Source organism: Misgurnus anguillicaudatus, chromosome 10, assembly GCF_027580225.2.
Source record: "Misgurnus anguillicaudatus chromosome 10, ASM2758022v2, whole genome shotgun sequence".
In the NCBI taxonomy this organism is placed as follows: domain Eukaryota; kingdom Metazoa; phylum Chordata; class Actinopteri; order Cypriniformes; family Cobitidae; genus Misgurnus; species Misgurnus anguillicaudatus.
The window spans coordinates 17,660,238-17,679,874 of NC_073346.2; the positions used below are offsets into that span (position 1 = coordinate 17,660,238).

The following is a 19,637-nucleotide window of genomic DNA, read 5'->3' on the forward strand; positions in this document are numbered from 1 at the left end:
CTATTGTCTTTGCCATGATGACAAAAGAGAATTAGACCTCTTTGTCACGTCATATTTATACTCCAGAGAAACAGGAAGTCATGAATTACTAATTATAACTTCCTAGATACCCTGACCAACCTTTGCAACTACATAAAAATATATTTAAAACTTTTTTATTATTATTATTCATAGGAATTGTTAGGGGTGCCAATAATTGTGGAACAGGTGATTTTATAATATTTTTTTCCTAATTCATGGACTTTTTAAAAATTATTATTAACTTGTGCTAAAGGGTATATTTTTCTCTGTTAGAGATTATCCTTCTGCAAAAAAAGAAAGAATTAATTTGATCGCTTTTAACACATCTTAAACAGGGGTGCAAATAATTGTGGAGGGCCATCATGTGACCCAGTCTGAAACCCAGCAAAAGTCTTTTTTTGTGATATACTGTTCTCTACATAAAATTAATCAAATAATGAAAATTCAGTGAAAATATAACCTTAATATTTTCAATACGGACTGAGTAAGGTGACGGTCATATCAAAGATTAAAATCAATGCAAAGTCATTGACTGAAATTAAACTTTGATGCTTGTAATCTTATAATTATTAGAATATGAGATTTTAGCCTAGATTTCACAGACAGACAGAAAAAAAAACTGATTGTGTCATGTGCATTTACAGCATGAAACAGTAGGTGTATGGCCCTTATGCATGTGGTTAGTTTATGTTATCTGAATCAATTATATACAATCAAGTTTGTATATAATCTAACATTTAGGCTGTTCCATTGTGTCATTCACTGTATTCCATTCTGCACAGTTACTGCAAACCCCTACTCACTTATCATTGTAAGGGTATTAACGCTAAGGATTTTCTTAGCTTAACATGTTTATTGCAACTGCTGTAGATCTGTAAATCTGCTTGAACTAGTGGTCCTGCCTTGGATGCTTACTTCTAATGAAATTTATACATCAGAAATGTTCTCCTGAGAGAGACAGAAAATATAGGATGTAAAGCAGGGGCAGGAAGAGTGAATAGTGAAGATGGAGATAAATTGTAAGTGTGAGAGAACCAGAGGTTTAACCGAACAGCCTGAAGTCTTTTGAGTGCTACTAGAAGACTCCAGGAAGCGTGGATTCAATCTCTGTCTTCCACATCCCTTCATCAGTAAGATAAAAAGAGGAAAATAAAACGAAAGCAAGTAATGATGAATATAGCAATAGCCACAGGAGGAAGCAGCGAGCCTCTTTGCAATTACATGTAATGAGAAAGAAGAAAGTTACTGATGACAGCAAAAAAGAGACAGTTCTTAGAAGACTTAAAACACATCTTCAAACATTCTTAGACTTTTGTCTACCAAGTCACTTTTTATTGAGTCTTTTACTCCTCAAATAAGTGAGGATGTGATATGATTTTTTTGCTAGCATACCGTTAACTGGAATGATTCTTAATAATAAACTTCCATTTTTTCACAAAATGATAATCTTCATGCTTTTTGGCAAGACCTTTGCCCAAGACATTACAAAAAAAAGTTAGTTTAAAGGTAATTTGTGTAATTTATTTTAATAAGACTTTCTCTTTTATAATCTTTTCATGTGCAGAGATGAAGTAAGCCATTTGTAGGCTGATATCCTTACATATTGCAAATGTTAGCTCAACCAATGATGTGAATTTGTGGCGGAGCTATTTTTTACACACTTTACCTTTAAAGATAGAATAACTACAGACAAACACAAAACAAAGGCCCATTCACACCGAGACTATAACGTAACAATAACTAGATTAGCATCCGCAGCTACGGACAATAACATTATGCTAATCATAAACTACAGTTTTTATACGTTAAATGCGTGAGCCCTTTAATCAAAGAGATGCTTTCAATGGTTTCGTTTCCATTACCCTTCAAATTGCACAAATTGAAATTGTGAATTAAAAGTACGCCCAATGAAAAAACCCGTTAATTGTGCAAAAAGTCAAAATTCGAAAAAGGAATATATAGATTTGTTCTGAAGTGATCTGTTCTACTAGGGCTGCACGATTAGGGCAAAAATCATAAATGATGATTATTCACCTTGATATTGTTATTACAAATTGAAATTGCGAATTAAAAGTACGCCCAATGAAAAAATCCGTCAATTGCGCAAAAACTCAAAATTTGAAAAAGGAATATATAGATTTGTTCTGAAGTGATCTGTTCCACTAGGACTGCACGATTAGGACAAAAATCATAATTGATTTTTCATTGTTGATATTGTTATTACGATTATTATTACTGATTAATAGATTTTTACATTGAAGTTTTGAAATGTTTTATAACTTTCTGTGAAGCAGCTGCATGGTAAATTCTAAACACCCAAAACGTAATAATATAATGTAAATAACAAAAAGTTACATGAGTTGTTAGTAAAAAATCTAAACCGAATAGCTAAAGGACACGTCAATTCATTTAAATCCCAATGTATTTGGTGCCCAAATTAGCACAACGGAGAGCTGTAATTGAGGCCTTTGGCGATTATGTAATAGGGTATTTGTGCAACTTACTTCTGCATTCCTGTTAAACATAAGCCTCTTTCACACAGTAATTCTGGTAAGTAACCATGAATTTACCAGAATGAATTTACCAGTAAATACAAAAATGTGCTGTTCACATACAGCGACGTTCTGTCTTTTTACCAGTAAGACATCATTCACACATCAGTATCAAAATACGGTAAACTCAGAGAGAGAGCGGAAGTTACCTGTGGCACGCGGCCGCGAGCTCAGTGTTGTGTTTGTAAACAATCGCGGGTTATGACTTAATATCCACGGTCCATATTTTGTTGTTTTCACATCCGTGGCAAACGCTGACGGTCGCGAAGTTGCTCGTGACCAAACAACATTGCGTTAGGCGACGTCAAACGGAACCTGCATTTGCACTTTATGCTTCACAGAGGGTGTGCTAAGGACGTCGGCAATTCGGCACATAGATGGTAAGCTGTTTTAAACAACTTTTGTGAAGAAATGCGGATGTTAACTTCAGGTGTGCTCGACGTTTAAGCAGCATGGGTGTGGAAATGTCCGTAAACAGTGCGGGGGTAAACGCGTCACCTGTATAAAAACGTTATGATTGGCCTGAAGCTGTCAGCGCGGTCTGACGTTGTCCGTTCTAAATGCCGGTAATCCTATATTTTTCGTTCACACATAGCGCTTACCGGTAAATTACTGGTAATCGTACAACCTCTCTTACTGGTAAATTGGCAGCACTGATTTACCGGAAAGGTTCTGTTCACACATGACCTGTTAACTGCAATTTAACAGTAAATTACTAGTAAAGACAATGTGTGAAAGGGACTACAGTAGATCACTTCCGGTTCTGTATGTTCTACGCTGACATGGTGCTGTTTTTATACATTATACTCCTAGCCTTCAGGAGCTACCAAAGACGGGAATAACCAATATTAACCAAAGGCATTTTCTTCTCACATATATTCAGATATTAGAGCATAACACGAATATTAATACTACGAATAACAATAACAAGCTACGGTAGCACATGCTGGCAACTGGAAGCGATCAACCCAGTGTACCGGTTTGGTCACGTGACGTTTGATCTGTAATTGTAATCCCTATTTTTCGATTAATTGTGCAGCCCTATGTTCCGTCATTATTTTATATAGTTGTGGTGTCAAACAGTTTTTAAAGCTTAATCTTAATAGTTATCATTATTGTCCGTAGTGTGAATGGGCATCTTCACAATTCCAGGTGTAATGTTTACCCTTATACAACAAAGCTTACAATTCATCCGTTTTAGTCTTATCACCCTGAGTACTATTGATAAAGATCCCAAATGTCCTGTGCGACTATAAGGCCAGTTATTATGCAGGATCAAAGGCCAGAAAACCCACCCATAATTTCAACTAGTTGTCTCACTGGAGCAGATTGCTGGTTCTCTCTCTCTCTCTCAGTCATGTGGGTCTGTGTAACAAACCACTTCCATCTGCAAAACTATTCGTTTACAATATGCTCTCCATGAGGAATGCGATAAACAATTACATATTCACATATTTGAGAGTAAATGTTCATATTTCTAGTGTACAACATGGAATGTTATTTTATTCGTTCATGCCTGTTTTGTAGCCATAGTCCAGGATTTTGATAAATGATGATCTGTCATGGTTCCATGAAATTGAAGTGGCAGGGGTTCAGACAGATCTGTATTTGGGGGGTTGTTGGGGTGTAAACAGGTTGAGGGGTTTTACTCCGGAGTAGAGTGTAATCTCATAGGACTCTTGAGAGATGATGTGCAGGATGACGAGTCTGGGAGGTCTAGGGTCTTCACCCCCATCTTTTTCAGTGACGATTCATCCGTAACAGAGATGGAGCGTGTGAAGGTTGGGCGCTTTGTGGAATCTGAAAAAGGAGACGAGGCTGTAATTGTTGTGCGATAGCAGCATGACTACAAACGATTAGATGTTATAGACAGAAATGTAATGTGTCTAAAGAGCTTTTGATCGACACAGATGTTTCTGACTCAGTATCCTAACTGTGCTGCAACAGCGATGTTAGATGAGTCATGACTTCCATATTAACCACAAAGTTGCGTCACAGTCCTGACTAATCTCTGTTGGTTTTTGAGCAATTTGATGCAGTGTAAGACTTTCGCCAACAGAGGGCAGTGTAATAACTGACACAATCAGGTGAAAACATTGAAAATCTGGGATTCAAAATGTACTGGTGAATGCAAAATGAATGAGAATTTTTTAGGATTCTGCACCAAGTATGCACATGATTATGCAAACTCCTTTGCACATAAACATTGTCCTGTATTGCAAAATGCAAATCAGATGCATTCATACTAGTGGTCTCAGACCCTTCTGTACAGAAATATGCATGTGCAATTGGTTTGGCATTAGTTGTCGATTCATGAAGCTTCCAAGAACACAGATCCAAAATACAAGTCTTGTATTTTTATTATTCCTCTCTGATGTTTCGTCCCTCTTTATCTCTCTGCATCTCTCTCACAAGTTTTTCACTCTCTTTTCTATACACTTAGCATTTCCTCCTAATGTGTTACCTGTGCATGTGATATCATTCTTCAGTTTGCTGTTGGTTTCCTCCTGCGATTTCTTCTCATACTCTCTCACCTTTTCCAGCGTCATTCCTGCATGCACAAATATTGGTTGTACATTTGCATTGTATATTCAAAGAAATAGACATGTGAGCGCCAAGCCCCAGATCAGGATTTTGATGTATTAACAAATAACAGGGCACATGGTTAATTGCAATTATGGGCATTGCATTTACCATGCCACTCGTCAATCCATGCCACGGCCTGTCTGTGTCCCACCAACAGAATGTCACGAATGTTCTAAGATGAAATCATAACATGCCAAAATGTAATGGAAGTGCTTTACTGAAAAAAAAATGACGTAGGACAGAGCTATACAATTCTGTTTCTGGAGGGTCACTGTCCTGGAGACTTTACCTCTAATTATAATTAAACATAGACCAAAATCAATAAATAAAAGTTTTGGGGTAATTGAAATGTACAGGTGTGGTTGAATATTGTACATGGCCCTCCAAATTAAAATTGTATAGCTCTGATGTAATGCATGGCAATAGTGATACTAGTGATGCTGTCAGTAATACCCTGTGAATGAACTCCTCTGTTCTTCCCTGGAAGCCATAGACCTCAAAGCTACAGGTGACTCTCTTGTAGGAGCACATGATAGGATTACTGCTGTTCCTCCAACCATCCACTAGGGGTCCCCGACCTGTTTTCTCTGATACCCAGTTGTTTAGATCCTGTTGGAAGTGGATATACAAAAACTGCTGAGGGAAATGGTCGGTGCTTGGTTGTGCAAGTTTTGCCGTGCCTGTGACATTCAAATTTTTGTACATTTACACATCAACTCATGGTGTCACAGGTAAACAAGCTTATAAATCGTACAAAATGGTATTGACTTGTGAGACTTGGGAATAGAATATACAGTTTGTCCAGTGTAAAAACTATTGCGTCAATGGAATGTCCCAAAGTAATAATAAACCAGAATCCAGATGTGCGTGTGTGTGTTACATGCAATGATTGCATTGTACACATAGTGTGGGTGTGACATTATATCTAATAGCTTATCATGTGGCCTTTGAAAGAAAAACATTGCGTACGTTGTTTGGTGGAAAATAACGCTAATAATAATTTAAATATACTGATCAAATTAAAAAGTTGTCAGTAACATTAGGTTTTTTAACATCATTATTAGAAAAAAAAGAGGAGCTCACATGCAATAGCCACTAAACGCCACCTCCGTCAAAAATTAAATGATAATAAACGCTCTCAGTACGTATTATATGTTAATGAAATAGCTCCACTTAATCCCGGCCTCAGGCCATTAGAAATCCTGCTTTGTTGGCAGAATCCGCTAAATGTCAGATTGATTTTTCAGTAAATGTTTCTAAATGCACAGAAGATTAATTGGATGAACAATGGCACCCGAAACGAAACTTGTGTCCCTTGTGAGTACTTGTATCTGAATACAACCTGAATGTGGCAGTCACATGGATCGATCACAACCCCCCCAATGTGTGGTTCAGTTTCTTAATTTTTACATTCTGACTTTCATCATTTGCAATGTTTAGAATTGCATATTGAGTGATTTTGTTTACCACGTCTTGTCCATAGAAGTAGATTTTTTTAAGGGCATGCACTTCCAAGTTAAATACCCATGAAATGACTAAAGTGACATTTGTAAAAATAAGGTATTTAATTTACTGACTAAAAACCTTTTCATTGCCATTAAAGTAAAATTACTTGAACCTAAACATAACGGCATGATAAAAATGCTCATATACAAGAAAACACCCTTATGCTGCGTTTACACCAACCACGTTTTAGGCGTCAAATCGCGTCTACCGTGCCTAGTTTGCCACTTGGACAGTTTGAATGCATTCGCGCGTCTAGAGAGAAGCAAGCATTTGACGCGCGTCAGAGGCAAAATCCGCTTCTTGTGGGAGGGGCAAGTGCTATGCTGTTTGCAAGATGACTAATGTTGATTGTGCATTTATCGAGAGAGTTACCGGTTTTTATTTGGTAACCTTACTATCGGGGGAAAATAAACGGCGTGGGTCGATAAACGTCACGTGACTAAAAAGCGAAATGTGTATTACAGCTTACCAGGTTGCCCGATGTCCTCACTGACACTCTTCCAAGCGAGGTCCTTTTTATTCCTGTCTCTATAGAAATAAGAACTTGTGTTGCATAGCTCCAGGTGACTGCTCACGGAAAATATCAAGTATTCCTTCAGGTTGAATGAGTGACTCCGGGCGGGGCTGCCACCACAGCAGCAAGCAGGCTCCTGATTGGTTAACGCGGCGCGAAATTCCGCCAAAGTTCAAATTTTTCAACTCGGGCGTCAGCCGCAAATTCGCGTCAAACACAAAATGCACAAAAAAGCAGCATTAGACACGCAAATGAGGCAGAACACGTCTTTCCGCGCCAAAAGCCTAATTCGTGCCGCCAGACCTCCAGACGCGCGTCAATGCGTCTTCACATTGACTTAACATTGAAATCACTCGCGCTTCACGCCTCTACCGTGGCTGGTGTAAACGCAGCATTAGAGGGGTTTGCATCTGAACTCCTCAATTCAAGAATATCTTTGAACATTTCTTTAAATGGTGCACTTTTAACACTTCAAAGTTAAAAGTGCATAATTTTTTATGCTATTTAATTAATAAAACCACTTCTTATAGTAATGTATGCCAGCATAGAAATAAGCCCTATGTGTAAAGTGTGATTGTTGAAAGTTCTGCATTTCTTTAGTCTGTAATAATAGCTTGCCTTAACTTCTTGTCAACAAGTCTGATCTTGTCTTTGGTGTATTTCAACTGTTTCTTTTTTACTGTATACTGTAATCCCTCATTTTTTTTCTCTTTGCTTAGCTTGTAACAGCTGTGGACAAGAGTCTGCGCATGACTAAGTATGTGGGTGTAACGTAAAAACATGCTTCATTCTGATGTATTGTCCTACCATTAAAATAGAACCAGAAATGAATGCAACGTACAGCTGAGGAACGTGCCTTTTATTATATCTTTCCTGCCTGTATTTATGTGTGTTTATATAGTGCTGTGTGTTTCTGTTGTGCCAAACATTAACTTTGCGGGCATTCACAGTGCAAGAATCAAAAGATCACAGAGCTATGGTGGTTATGTTTCATCATGTATTTATTCATATGTGAACGTATACGTACCTCCGACGACTTGTAATGCTTGTCAGGGATTGGATCACTCAAAATGTCTAAAAAGCAGACACTGTCCTTTGGGGTGGGCTTATCACCAAACACCTGCACAGGAGACATCAAACAGCACGGTCAGACAATCCAACAATATATCTCTGTTTTCTAATGCTACACAGTGCGATAGCAAAATAACAGTGGAGCACGAGGGCGCTCATATTGAAGACAAAGGGAATCTGTTTTGGTGCTCTGTTTCTCATAGGAGTTTTATTATAAATTTCATACAATATTCACCAGTTAAGCATTCTGTACCACCACATTACAGAACCACAACTACGTAACGAAAGGCCATGGGCAGAGACTTTGAATTAATGCAAAAAACATGGAAACAACGACTGCAAAGTCAAGTCTTCTACTGGCTGAAGTGCTGAATTATGCAAAGTACTGCAGGCCAGTGGAGCTTTACTTTGTGTCGGTGTAGGTCAGTGGAAAAAGAAACCCACCAGATTGCAAAATGCAGAATGCTCTGATCATGCAGCATTGCAGGTGCTGCAGTTTGCACCCGCTGGAATGCAAACCAGTGAGCAATAAAGAAAACAAGTGCTATTTTTGTTTTAATCTCTGTCAAACACTCTTGTATCAATACATTAAGTAGGTTATGCGAGTTAAATGGTCAAATAATTGCTTTGTTTTTTACTCTCACCCCTCGTGAGAAAGCTGCTGCAGTGTTTACTGTTCGCCCTGTATGTGATGTTGACACATACACCAGTGTTTCCATTTGCTTGACTTTGCTGGTGTTATGAAACTTGTGGTGAATGTGCCTGCATGCAAAACAAACGCTGATGTTCATGTTGGGGTTATCTATGTTAAGCAAGTTTGCACACGTGTGCATAAGCAGGGTCTACTAGTAGTGAGTATTTGAAAATGTCCTCAAATAAAGTACAATGTCAAAGTATGACTCTTGTTTAGGTGGTTAAATAAGAAAAGGGCTTATAGATTAAAATATAAGTTGACCTTTATTTTTAATCTGCATATATCTTGTTTGTGGGAGATTTAGATGTAAGGTCAAGTGAAAGAAAATATCATTTGCCTGTTTTGAGTACGCAGTGTGAGGTGAGATTTCCTTGTTATTCAAACAACTGCATGTGTGTTTGTATTATAGAGTTTGTCTGTTGATGTATGCTTAGTGAAAGTTGGATCAGTCGCTGGAATTTTTTTTTTAAGTATTAATAAGAAAACTCACACCCCCACATCTCTCTCTGTCTCTCACAGACTCACTCATTACATCTTTGAATCACCGCTTTGTGGCAGGTTGGCTCTTGTTTAAGCTTTAGTTTTCATTTCCCAATAACAGAGAGCACTCCAGGGCAACTGCCTGTCTCTCTCATTCGCTGAACACAAACAAACACGCACACACAACAAACCAGTAATACCCGGTAATAATAATAATAGCTTCTCCACTCAAAAAATAAACTCCATCGAACAAAGTGAATAGGTGGCCTACTGATATTAAAGGCAGCTCTTTATATGTTCATATAATTATCTGACTTCTACTTGTGAATGTAATAAAGGTCCTACAATGTTCTTTCTTGAGCTTTATGGTTTTATAAAGAACCTTTAACATCAACAGAAGCTTTGTGTTGCATAAAAAGTTCTTTATAGTGGAGAAACTTTTTTCGGGTACGTTGCTGGTCACTACGTTTCTTCGGGTAAAAAAGGTAAAGTCACCATGAAATCAGACTACACGAGAATGCTCGAGGGTGAAAACGTAAAAATATTTTATTAGATGAGCCTTTTGTTTACATGGTGACAATGTTTTTGGGGCTTAAAAACGCAAAAAAGTGAGTGGAAATCTTAAAAACGATCTACCCTCACATTCCCGTCTAACGGAGTAAAAAGGCAAAGGTCTGCTCACGGTGGCTCTTGTCGCATACGCGTTTATGTCACAGGCATGCGCCAGTTCAGGAAAATAACAACAAACATAATTATTTCCAGACGTCGGACCTACAAGTTGCCATAGCAGCTCTGATAAATATACAAGTATTTCCAGCAGTTGTACAAAATATTAACACGTAATGTTTCTGATCAGAGAAGGCGCATTAATTACCTCTATCAAATTGTTGATGCGCCAATTCGTCTGAGGCAAACCAGACGGCTTTGGATAAGACTTGGGAGAACAAGGAAGAGGGTTGTATGCAGGCGCACGGACTTGGTGGTGTTGTGTGTCAGTGCTTCTCATTGCCATCTAGCCGCCTGGAGTGCATACTACATCGAATAACACACACTTTTGCATCACCATATGCACGCAGATTTCCCCCTCAAAATGCTTGTATGAACGCGGAATAAAAAGTTATAACGTAATGCCACTTTTGCGTTTTCTTTTCAGATCGTTTTCGTGTAAACGTAGCCTTACTAAGTGGCTGGTTGCAATTATGTTTAGCAGAGGCTCACCATTAACACTAATAATGTTGTAAGAAAACTTTCAATTTCTTCAATTGCTTCACAGGACGTCAATATGCCACCAGGAAGTCGTGGGAATTACTTTGGAATTGGAAATATCTAGGGGTGCATAGATATATCGGCCGATGATGCTTGCTATGCTTCTCAATGAATTACGGAAATGCTGCTACATCCAAAAGCCAGAGGGCGCTCTCGTGCAGAAATTCAATATGCGGTGATTTCAGATCGATAAGGACTTGCTGAACAAAAGCCATAATTCATGGAATAGCTGTGAATAATATCAGCTGTGCGATTTAGAATAGTAATCGGCCACATATTATTAGTGTATATCTGCATTTATCGGTGCACCCCTAGATATATCAAATTCTCAAACTGGCAGAAACAGTTGACTTGCATTATATGAATAACAGAGCACTGGGTTTTTTGTAAAAATAGCTTCTTTATTGTTCGACTAAAGAAAAAATGTCACCAACATATCGGATGGCCTGAGGGTAAATATCAATTTTTATTTGTGGGTACACAAACCTCCAAACCTTTATAAAAAAGGTTTGTGCCCTCCTCGAAATTACTTTTTGTTACTTCCTGTCACGAGAAATAGCACAAGGGTGGGGCTTTCAGAGACTAGTTTCTGCCCAGGGGTAAAGACGCGATGATTACCAATTAGCAACAGGGCCCGACTTCCATCAATTCAATCAGTTTTTGAGGGAAGAAATCACACTACCTTTATTCCTTTTAGAAGCCGTTTCACTTGGATATATGCCAATCGCTACTTCATGGTGACTTAAAAAAAAGATAAGAAACTTTGACGAAAACATTCTTGGGGGAACAAAAATGGTTCTCTTATGGCATTGCTGTGAGAACCTTTTATAGAAATCTTTTGAAGCGTCGCATGATTTTTGTATCGCAAATGCCTTTACAAGGACATGGACGCTACGTGTGACGCCAATGAAATGGTCTCCTTTAAGAGGATTAACTCCTGAAAGAACATTATGTGTGTGTGTGTGTGTGCACTTGTGTGTGTGTTATCATACTCTCACTCACATTTGGGCTGCACCCATTGTCGTTCTTGAAGTGGGTTTCAATCTTGACGTTGAGCCTTGGAAGGAAGGAACACTTGTGGAACGAACCGAGAAAGAGAGAGAAAAGTGGGAAGGACAAAGCAAGTTGATTATGTCATATGTTCAGCAGGCATGTGAGCCCACAGCAGACTGTATGAATCTGAGCTGACGCGTGACTTACCGTGTACTCTATGGTTAAACGCCAGTGGATGGAAAAACAGAGAGGAATACAAAAAAGTGGGTGTTAGATTACTGCTGCTTAGTGGTGCATTTAGTAAGATGTAATTGATATGAGTGGCATGTGATGAGGAAGGTTAATATTCAAACACTGTATTTAATGTAATAGAGTCCTTGAACTGACCTGTTATGGTGTAAGGATAGAAATTCCAAGCTGTTTCTGTCACGTAAAAAACCATGGGAATGAACTTGCTCATCCAGGTTGGCAATTTGCTAAACACAGACATAAAGAGAAATAACATGACATGAGAACGAATTACAGTATGTACATGCAAACAACATTCTTTCAGCTGAATATTCAGTCTGGGTTAGTGCTGGTTTGGACAGCACGTCTATGCTGGTCACTACAGTAGTGAATCTTAGCTGGTAAAGTTTATTTACCAGTATATATTTATGCATTTGGCAGATGATTTTATCCACATTTTTATCAGTATTTGTGTTCCCTGGGTTGGAACGCATGACCTTTTGTGCTGCAAAACGCAATGCTCTACCACTGAGCTATACAGGAACACTGAGTTATACAGACTCACCAGATAGTATAATCTATCAGGTGAATCTGGTTGACAAAAATCTTCTGGGTTTAGCTAGATAGGTTGTCTGATATGAGGACATACATGCCAGCATGCCATGTTAGATATCAACATTGGAAACGTTACCGGTGACCAGTTGTACTGGTCTGTTCAGCAAGGTGTACTTGCATTCCTTTATACAGTACATAATAGATGGCGCATACAGATAGTATTTAGACACTCTAGCCTTAGTCTCAGTCTTTGCAAGTACAAATGTATATCAAAATATAAAAACTAAATGCCGTTCATTTTAAAGATATGCAAAACATACCATAAGAAAATGTTTGTGAGGCTCAAATTGATAAAACTAAAGATTCAGAATTAAGTGTTATGACACTGTTGTTGTCGCAGAACTGAGGGCAGTTGAATTAATATATTTACTAAAATCAACTTTACAACAGTTGCTTAAATTTTATGAGACATTTTTGCAATGATTTTAGTAACAGTATAAAGCTGTGTGCACACTGCCAGCGACTAGCAAAGGCAATTTAGATTTTTTAAGTATAGCTTGGCGACACGAGTGACAAGAAGTGGGCGTGTCCAGATGCATGACAAAGTTGAGAAAAGTTCAACTGCCTGCATATGTAAATGATGAACAACTTTCGAGAGTGTCTACCAATGAGAGTAAAGCAGTGGGGTTCACGTCATCCAGCTTTTTCCAGTTACTAAGGGCCACACACAATCTGTGCATCGTTTTGATAATTTGCAAGATAGGGTTTATGTGCAAAAAACTTCCTTATTCTGTATAAACAGATTGCATCGATGCAGGTTCAGGTGTGCAACAGTGAAATTTAACTTTCTTGACACTACGCAACCAGCTTTAACACTACATTAACACTCACCTAAAGCTCTTAGTTATTGTTTCCAGCAAGTGATGTGGTGAGACCAGTTTTCTGGTTCGGTCATGTTAGCCATGTGACATTTGATACTGTATAGCATTTATCCTTTTATGTGTGTCTAAATAGTTTATGGGACCACTGTGCTTGTTATTTCTTGGTATGTATGTGAGATAGAGCGCGCTTGTATGTTAGGGTGAAAGGTTATACAGCCATCACAACATCATCAAGTCTCACTTCCAGGGGTGTCTGGTGCCATCAGTTTCTCAGAAAAAGAGAGAGAGAGATAGAGAGAGAAAGAGAGAGAGAGAAAGATAATGAACTCAACAGTGTAAGATAAGACAGCACCGACAGACGTTCAGATTTACAGCCTGAGGACCTAAGTGATGGATGGATGGACAGAGAATGAGAAGAGAGGGGAGGAACAGAGAAGATGTAGATCATTCACGGTCAGCCGTTTGTATCACACTTTCTCCCTCTCCTTAATTTTCCATTCTTTAAAACGCAGACAGTTGCCCACCAAACAACTGTCATTACATAACAAACCGTCAAGGCTGTTTTGATGACACAAGTTAAATTATTCATAATTACAATGTAGCAGTTCAGCATGATGTTCTTGTAAACAGGATATAATGATCTCGTCTGCAGCAATATCAGCATTTGAATTAAACTCGCATGCGATAAGATTTATTTGACCATTAGGAACTTAATGCTCTGCCCTTTTGGTCTCTGCTAACACATTAATGGTTTGAGAAATTTGTTTTACTGCTAGAGGTGCAGTAATTTATATTCTGTACAGCATCTAATGATGAGTGTGTGTGTGTTTCGGTGTAGGGGGGTCTTTCGTCTTTGTAAAACGAGAATGTAAAGACAAATCGTAAACAGGCAATTACAATAAGTGTGGGTATGTGGGAGGAATGTGTGTACATGATCATATACAGCAGCAGTGTTTTCCTACCTGTTTAGCCTTATACAACCCAAGTATCCCTTTAACATCATCAAGCCTACTTTGTTAATATATAGTTGGCCTAGAAAGGACACTTAAGCCATAGTTAAAACTATTAAAGCAACGGCCATGTATTTTAAGAAAAGATATCAAATATTTCCATTAAAGAGTTGGTTTGGTTTTAAATGAAAAATAAATGTGACCTGTTCCGTCATTTTGAGTCACGTTGACCTAGAAACACTTTATCCACCGAAGTAGAATAATGATATAATTATTTCTACTATAACGCATGGCTACGGTATAGTCATTTAAATTTCATTAATTTAATTTTGCGTATGACACAGTATTTGACAGAAGCAGATTTATTTAACATAAATCACATTAAATATTTAAGAGATCAATACCTGGTAAAGGAAAAGAATAGGGTGTATATATAAAACATAGTGATGATATTTAACAATTTAACAACATCCTGTCCAACCGATTTATCTTTCCTAACAAGCTATAATCATAACTTTCCCAAGGTAAATGTAACATTATGTGACAAGCCTTCCTGCAGTTAAAAAATGGATTGAGTGATTTCATAAGATGATAAATTTTAGCCAGTTGCACTGTATCTTTTACAACTGAGTATAATATAATACTTCTAAAATACCCTCCGATGCTCATTCATGCTTCATTTTATTGCTTTAACTAGCAGTTAAAGGAAGGATCATCTGGGAAAGTGCTCTATAAAGAGCAAGTGCCACGGTGATTTGTCACATAAAAGAGCATCAAAACAACATTTAGATGTTTAATGATGAAACATTTAGTTTAAAAGCTAAGACTATGTTTTATTAAAAATAACATAACATACTAAACAATTCAAACTTGCATATTATTGCATTCTTCATAAAACTGGCAGTCACTATTCTTACTTAAAGTAACCATATAAAATGCATGTATATTATGAAGAGTTTAGATGCAAAACCCTCTAAGTGCGTCTTGAACATTTTCTTGTAAATTAGCATTTTTTACCAGATTCTACCAACAAACTGGTAATTCTGAATAGCCTGAGACCGGGATTAAGCAGATTTGAAGTGAAAGCATTTGTTTGGCAGACGCATATAATACCATAGAACAATAGCAGATGGTTCAAAAAGAATTGCAAAAGTGGCTAAGAAAAGTAGTTTCGTAGATAAGGTCATTTTTTTAATCTGAGTAGGTTTAACAAAGTACAATGAAAGTTTTTGCAAGTACCCCTGGAATGTGCTTTAAGCTGCCCCCTGGGGTACACAAACTGCCGGCTGGAAATCTCTGTTCCTGTACAGCGATTGTAAGCCAAAGTTTGAACACAGCGGTTCTTTTACTCTCCTGGAACATGAGCTCTACAGGAAGGAGGGAACGCTAGTTTGGAAGGAAAGTAGAAACATGAAAGATACACTGTAAAAAATTATGCAGCTGGTTGCCAGTAACTTACTGTAGAAGATAATGACTGAAAATGTTTCATGTTCATTTAACTTTAAACAAACTGTTGCCAGTAAATAACATAAATGTAAAATCTACAGTAAGTTACTGGCAGCTAGTTGCCAATAATACCCAGTAATACTGTTATTTCTACAGAAATTTTTTTACAGTGTAGACATGTGCTGCATGCCTAAATGTGTTCGCTGCAGTAAACTATAATCACCGGAGGGTGGTTAACGTAAACCGTTAGTGAAACTGGATCATTCTTGCATGCATGTTCATGCATGTTCATTACCTGTTGAGGTAGATTCGTTTCTCTGTGATCTGTCCGGCTCCGTGTTTGGGATCTGTGCATGGCTCATTGCGGACGACCTCCACGCCTTCACCTCCACCGCTTTGTTCATTGCTGTGCTTGCTGATCATATACAGCTGACCGATTCTATACTGAGGAAGAGAAAAAGAGATTTGTGAGTCAGCGCGGGGTGGTTTATTTCTCAGATGCACACCAGTACACAAGGCAGCGGTGCTGTAAGCCCAGACAATGAAATCTGGAGAGAAAATAACAGAGATAAGTTTGAGTAAAAGGTTAAAGATAGGTGCACTTAAAGAAATAAACACAATATACTGTACACTGTCAGAAAAAAAATGTCATTAAATGGTCCCTAGCTGTCACTGCTATCAATTACACTATTGCACCTAAAGAGTTCAGAGGTACATATTGGTACCAAATGTATACATGTACCTAAATGAAGCATATTAGGACCTTTTTGAAGGGCACTGCCCCAACGACAGCTACAGTAGGGACTATTTCATGACCATGTTTTCTGACAGTGTATGTGTACATAGGCTAATGTTATGTTGATTTGAGTTAATATTATTTGGTTACGGCCACAGGGTGTTACGAGAGGCTTGGGACTATGCGTATAAATGGATGAACATGAGAAACTATGCCAAGCCAACACAATCCCAAGGGAGTGCATAGCTATTTTACATTTTAGTAAAATGGTGGCCAATTCATACGCATCTCTTTCATACAGTACATTTTTGCATTTCCATTCGCCCCTGTGATTGTGAAGTTGGTGTGAACCTTCATGCTTGCTTTTCACTACTACAAATAATAATAATACAATTCACATTAAAAAAGAGTAAAGGAAATCGCCACGTCAGTTAGTTTATATGTAAGATTATAGGCTGGCCAAACAGGTATGCATAAAATGCATCTGTGAATACAATGTATAATGGGCACGACGGATAATTGACAGGTATTGTAGCACACATGACCCCTAAATAGAATTAATTACAAAGTGCCTGCAATTACTGATAATCATGACGTCAGAGGTTTTTCAAGTCTTGGAGTCTGACAGGTTTTTATACCGAATCCCAAAACAGAGGGTGGGGATTTCCCTGGAACAACCGTATGCAGCCTGCTGCTGATGTAGGACACTGATGATTTCTAAGGGGGGTTTTAGGTCAGGTATGCTTGTGTGGACTTGTCTGGACTCAACAAGTAAAAGTTGCTTACTTGAAGAAGGCGAACAATGCACAGACAAAACAATCCTGGCCCTTGGCCCTTGAGCATAAATCCCAAGTCGTTTGTTAGAAAGGCTCTTGTGATTTGTTCTAGCCTTGGGCTGAATAATCCTGGCCTGCCATTATATAACTGGTCAGACCCGTTTAGGTAACGAAACTGATTAAACAGAAATAGTACACTGTCAAAAAGACAGGTACAAAAGCTGTCACTGGGGCTGAAAGGGTGCTAATATGTACAGATATGTACCTTCTGAGGTACAAAATATGCACAAGATGTACTTTATTAAAGGATACCACCCCAACAATCTCTCTTGTAACTTTTTTCTGTGAGTGTACAATACACCAAAACAGATAATCACAGATATACACAGAGGTGATAAACACCCTTGATCAAGTTTGGCAGCTGTAATGACACGGCCTGAACAAACACAAACTAAACAAACACACTTTTGGAATCAAACAAGTCAGTTTGGATCTGACAGGAGAAGGCATGTGACTGCTGAAGACCGTGCGCATTCATGGTTTAAATGTTGCATTGACATCTGTTTAAACAGTGAAGAATAAACATCTTAATTCATGTATGCTTACTTTCATACACGCTAATGGCAGAGAGATGCTTTACACAAAAACATGCAGACCCTAATACGTGTTAAAGTTAGTAACTTACCTCATCGACAGTAAGAGGCATGCATATCCGATACTCCTTTATCAGCATGGTTCACGTTGCTGAAATTAGTTTTTATCCTCGTCTTTCTTTGTCTTTCAGACAGACTCCCAATATCTGTTTCCAATTTTCAGATGGGTGTCAGCGTATAAAACTCTGACGTAAAGCAGCGATGCACTCCTGAACTTTACAGCGCCTTTTCTTTTTGTATGTCCAGGAACACAATTTGTAAGCAATCCTCCGTGTTTATTTTATTGCTGTCATATTCCCTTTCTCTCGCTTTCAGTCCTTCTTCTGCAGTTTTGTAGCATGAATGTAGTCCCTCTTTCAGTCAACATTCAGCTCTCCCGCTCTGTTTTTAATTTGTCTTCAAAGTGATTGCGTATGACAAAGGCTAAACTGAAGCTTCCTCTCTGTACTTCTCGCTTTCTTTTTTAGTCATAGAGGAAAACAGGCTGTGGTTTTCATGTGTAACCTTGCCATGTGTTTGGCCCCTCCTTTAACCCTCCCCTTCTCTTAGTTCTGCATTCTTTTCCTACTGTGCTTATCTTACTCTTTTCGTCCTCCGTCGTTCCTTCCACCCCTTCCTTCCCTCTCTCCCTCCACCCTATACCTGACTTAATTTCTTCGCAATACCAGTTCTCCTCTCATCTGCTTGATCTCTCACTCACAAACTCTCAGTCCTACTTTCTAATTTCTGTCTTGCTCTCTCGATGTATTGATAAAACTTTACTTTGACCTACATTATAGAAGTGCACTTCTTTGCAATGCAAAATGCACTGTGGTGTGTTAACCAGCTCAGTCTGTGGTCAGTCAAAGTGTGTGAGACTTTGGTGGGGGGGTGAGTGCTCCGTCCCCATAATGCTTACATTGATACCTCACGTGGAAACTAAATATGAATCTCCCCATGAGGAAACTGCGTAACAGACCTGCTAAATATTTTTTTAGTTTAAGGTTAGGGTTAGATTTATGGTTAAGGGCTATAAAATGGCATTTACATAGTATCAAAACAGTAAAAGTCAATGGAAAGTCACTGCTAATGGCTGCAAGGCTTTAACGCCCTCTAGCCTGATGTTAATACAGCTCTAATGATTCTGTTTTCTGCACCCAGGAAGTCTTATATTGTGTCTTCATCAAAGGGGGGGAAGTCTATAAAACATTATACCTTACAAAATCCAGTCCCTATTCGCAGTCTTAATGCCTGTGGATTAGTACAGTCTATTGTTTTTTTTTTTCTAAGGCTTACTGGGACTAGTATAACTGGATTAAGCTAAACTAAACTCCACCATCTTAAATATCTGTTGCCTAGGTGCAGGTATCGGTATGTGTTGCATAGAACATATACAATAGAACACAATACAATTCAGTGTTTATTTATAAAGCATATTTAAAAACAGCCGATGTTCCACAAGGTAAGTATAAAAGAAACAAAATAGAAACACATAAAACAGTAGACACAAGCTGTTAAAGGGTGGAGTTAAATGTAGAATATAAAAGAATTAGGGCTGTCAAAAAATTAATCGCGATTAATCGCATCCAAAATAAAAGTTTGTGTTTACATAACATTTGTGTGTGTACTGTGTGTAAATATTATGTATATATAAAAACACACAGAATAATATATATATTTACGAAAAATTGGTAATATTTATATATAGAATATTTATATTTCTATATTATATAAATTATATAAATGTATA

The 19,637-nt window shown here is 38.0% G+C and overlaps 2 protein-coding genes across 2 annotated transcripts in view; one reads left to right on the plus strand and one right to left on the minus strand.

Moving 5' to 3' along the window:
* grin2db (glutamate receptor, ionotropic, N-methyl D-aspartate 2D, b) overlaps positions 1 to 19,637 on the plus strand; it is a 115,104-nt gene that overhangs the window by 4,900 nt on the left and 90,567 nt on the right. The window lies entirely within an intron of this gene.
* On the minus strand, positions 1,319 to 18,521 carry pitpnc1b (phosphatidylinositol transfer protein cytoplasmic 1b). Its single transcript, XM_073872005.1, has 10 exons — positions 17,941 to 18,521; positions 16,039 to 16,187; positions 12,071 to 12,159; positions 11,891 to 11,898; positions 11,693 to 11,764; positions 8,207 to 8,299; positions 5,613 to 5,768; positions 5,268 to 5,331; positions 5,038 to 5,124; positions 1,319 to 4,373 (listed from the first exon to the last, which is right to left on the minus strand). Exons 1-10 carry the CDS (start codon positions 17,986 to 17,988, stop codon positions 4,219 to 4,221), a joined length of 921 nt encoding a protein of 306 aa, XP_073728106.1. The 5' UTR covers positions 17,989 to 18,521; the 3' UTR covers positions 1,319 to 4,218.

Coding starts and splice junctions, on each gene's coding strand:
- pitpnc1b (XM_073872005.1), bottom strand. CDS start 17,988: ATGCTGATAAAGGAGTATCGGATATGCATGCCTCTTACTGTCGATGAG. Junction 12,160..16,038: donor AAACGAATCTACCTCAACAG/GTAATGAACATG, acceptor GTCTGTGTTTAG/CAAATTGCCAACCTGGATGA. Junction 5,332..5,612: donor CAGAGGAGTTCATTCACAGG/GTATTACTGACA, acceptor ATTTCATCTTAG/AACATTCGTGACATTCTGTT.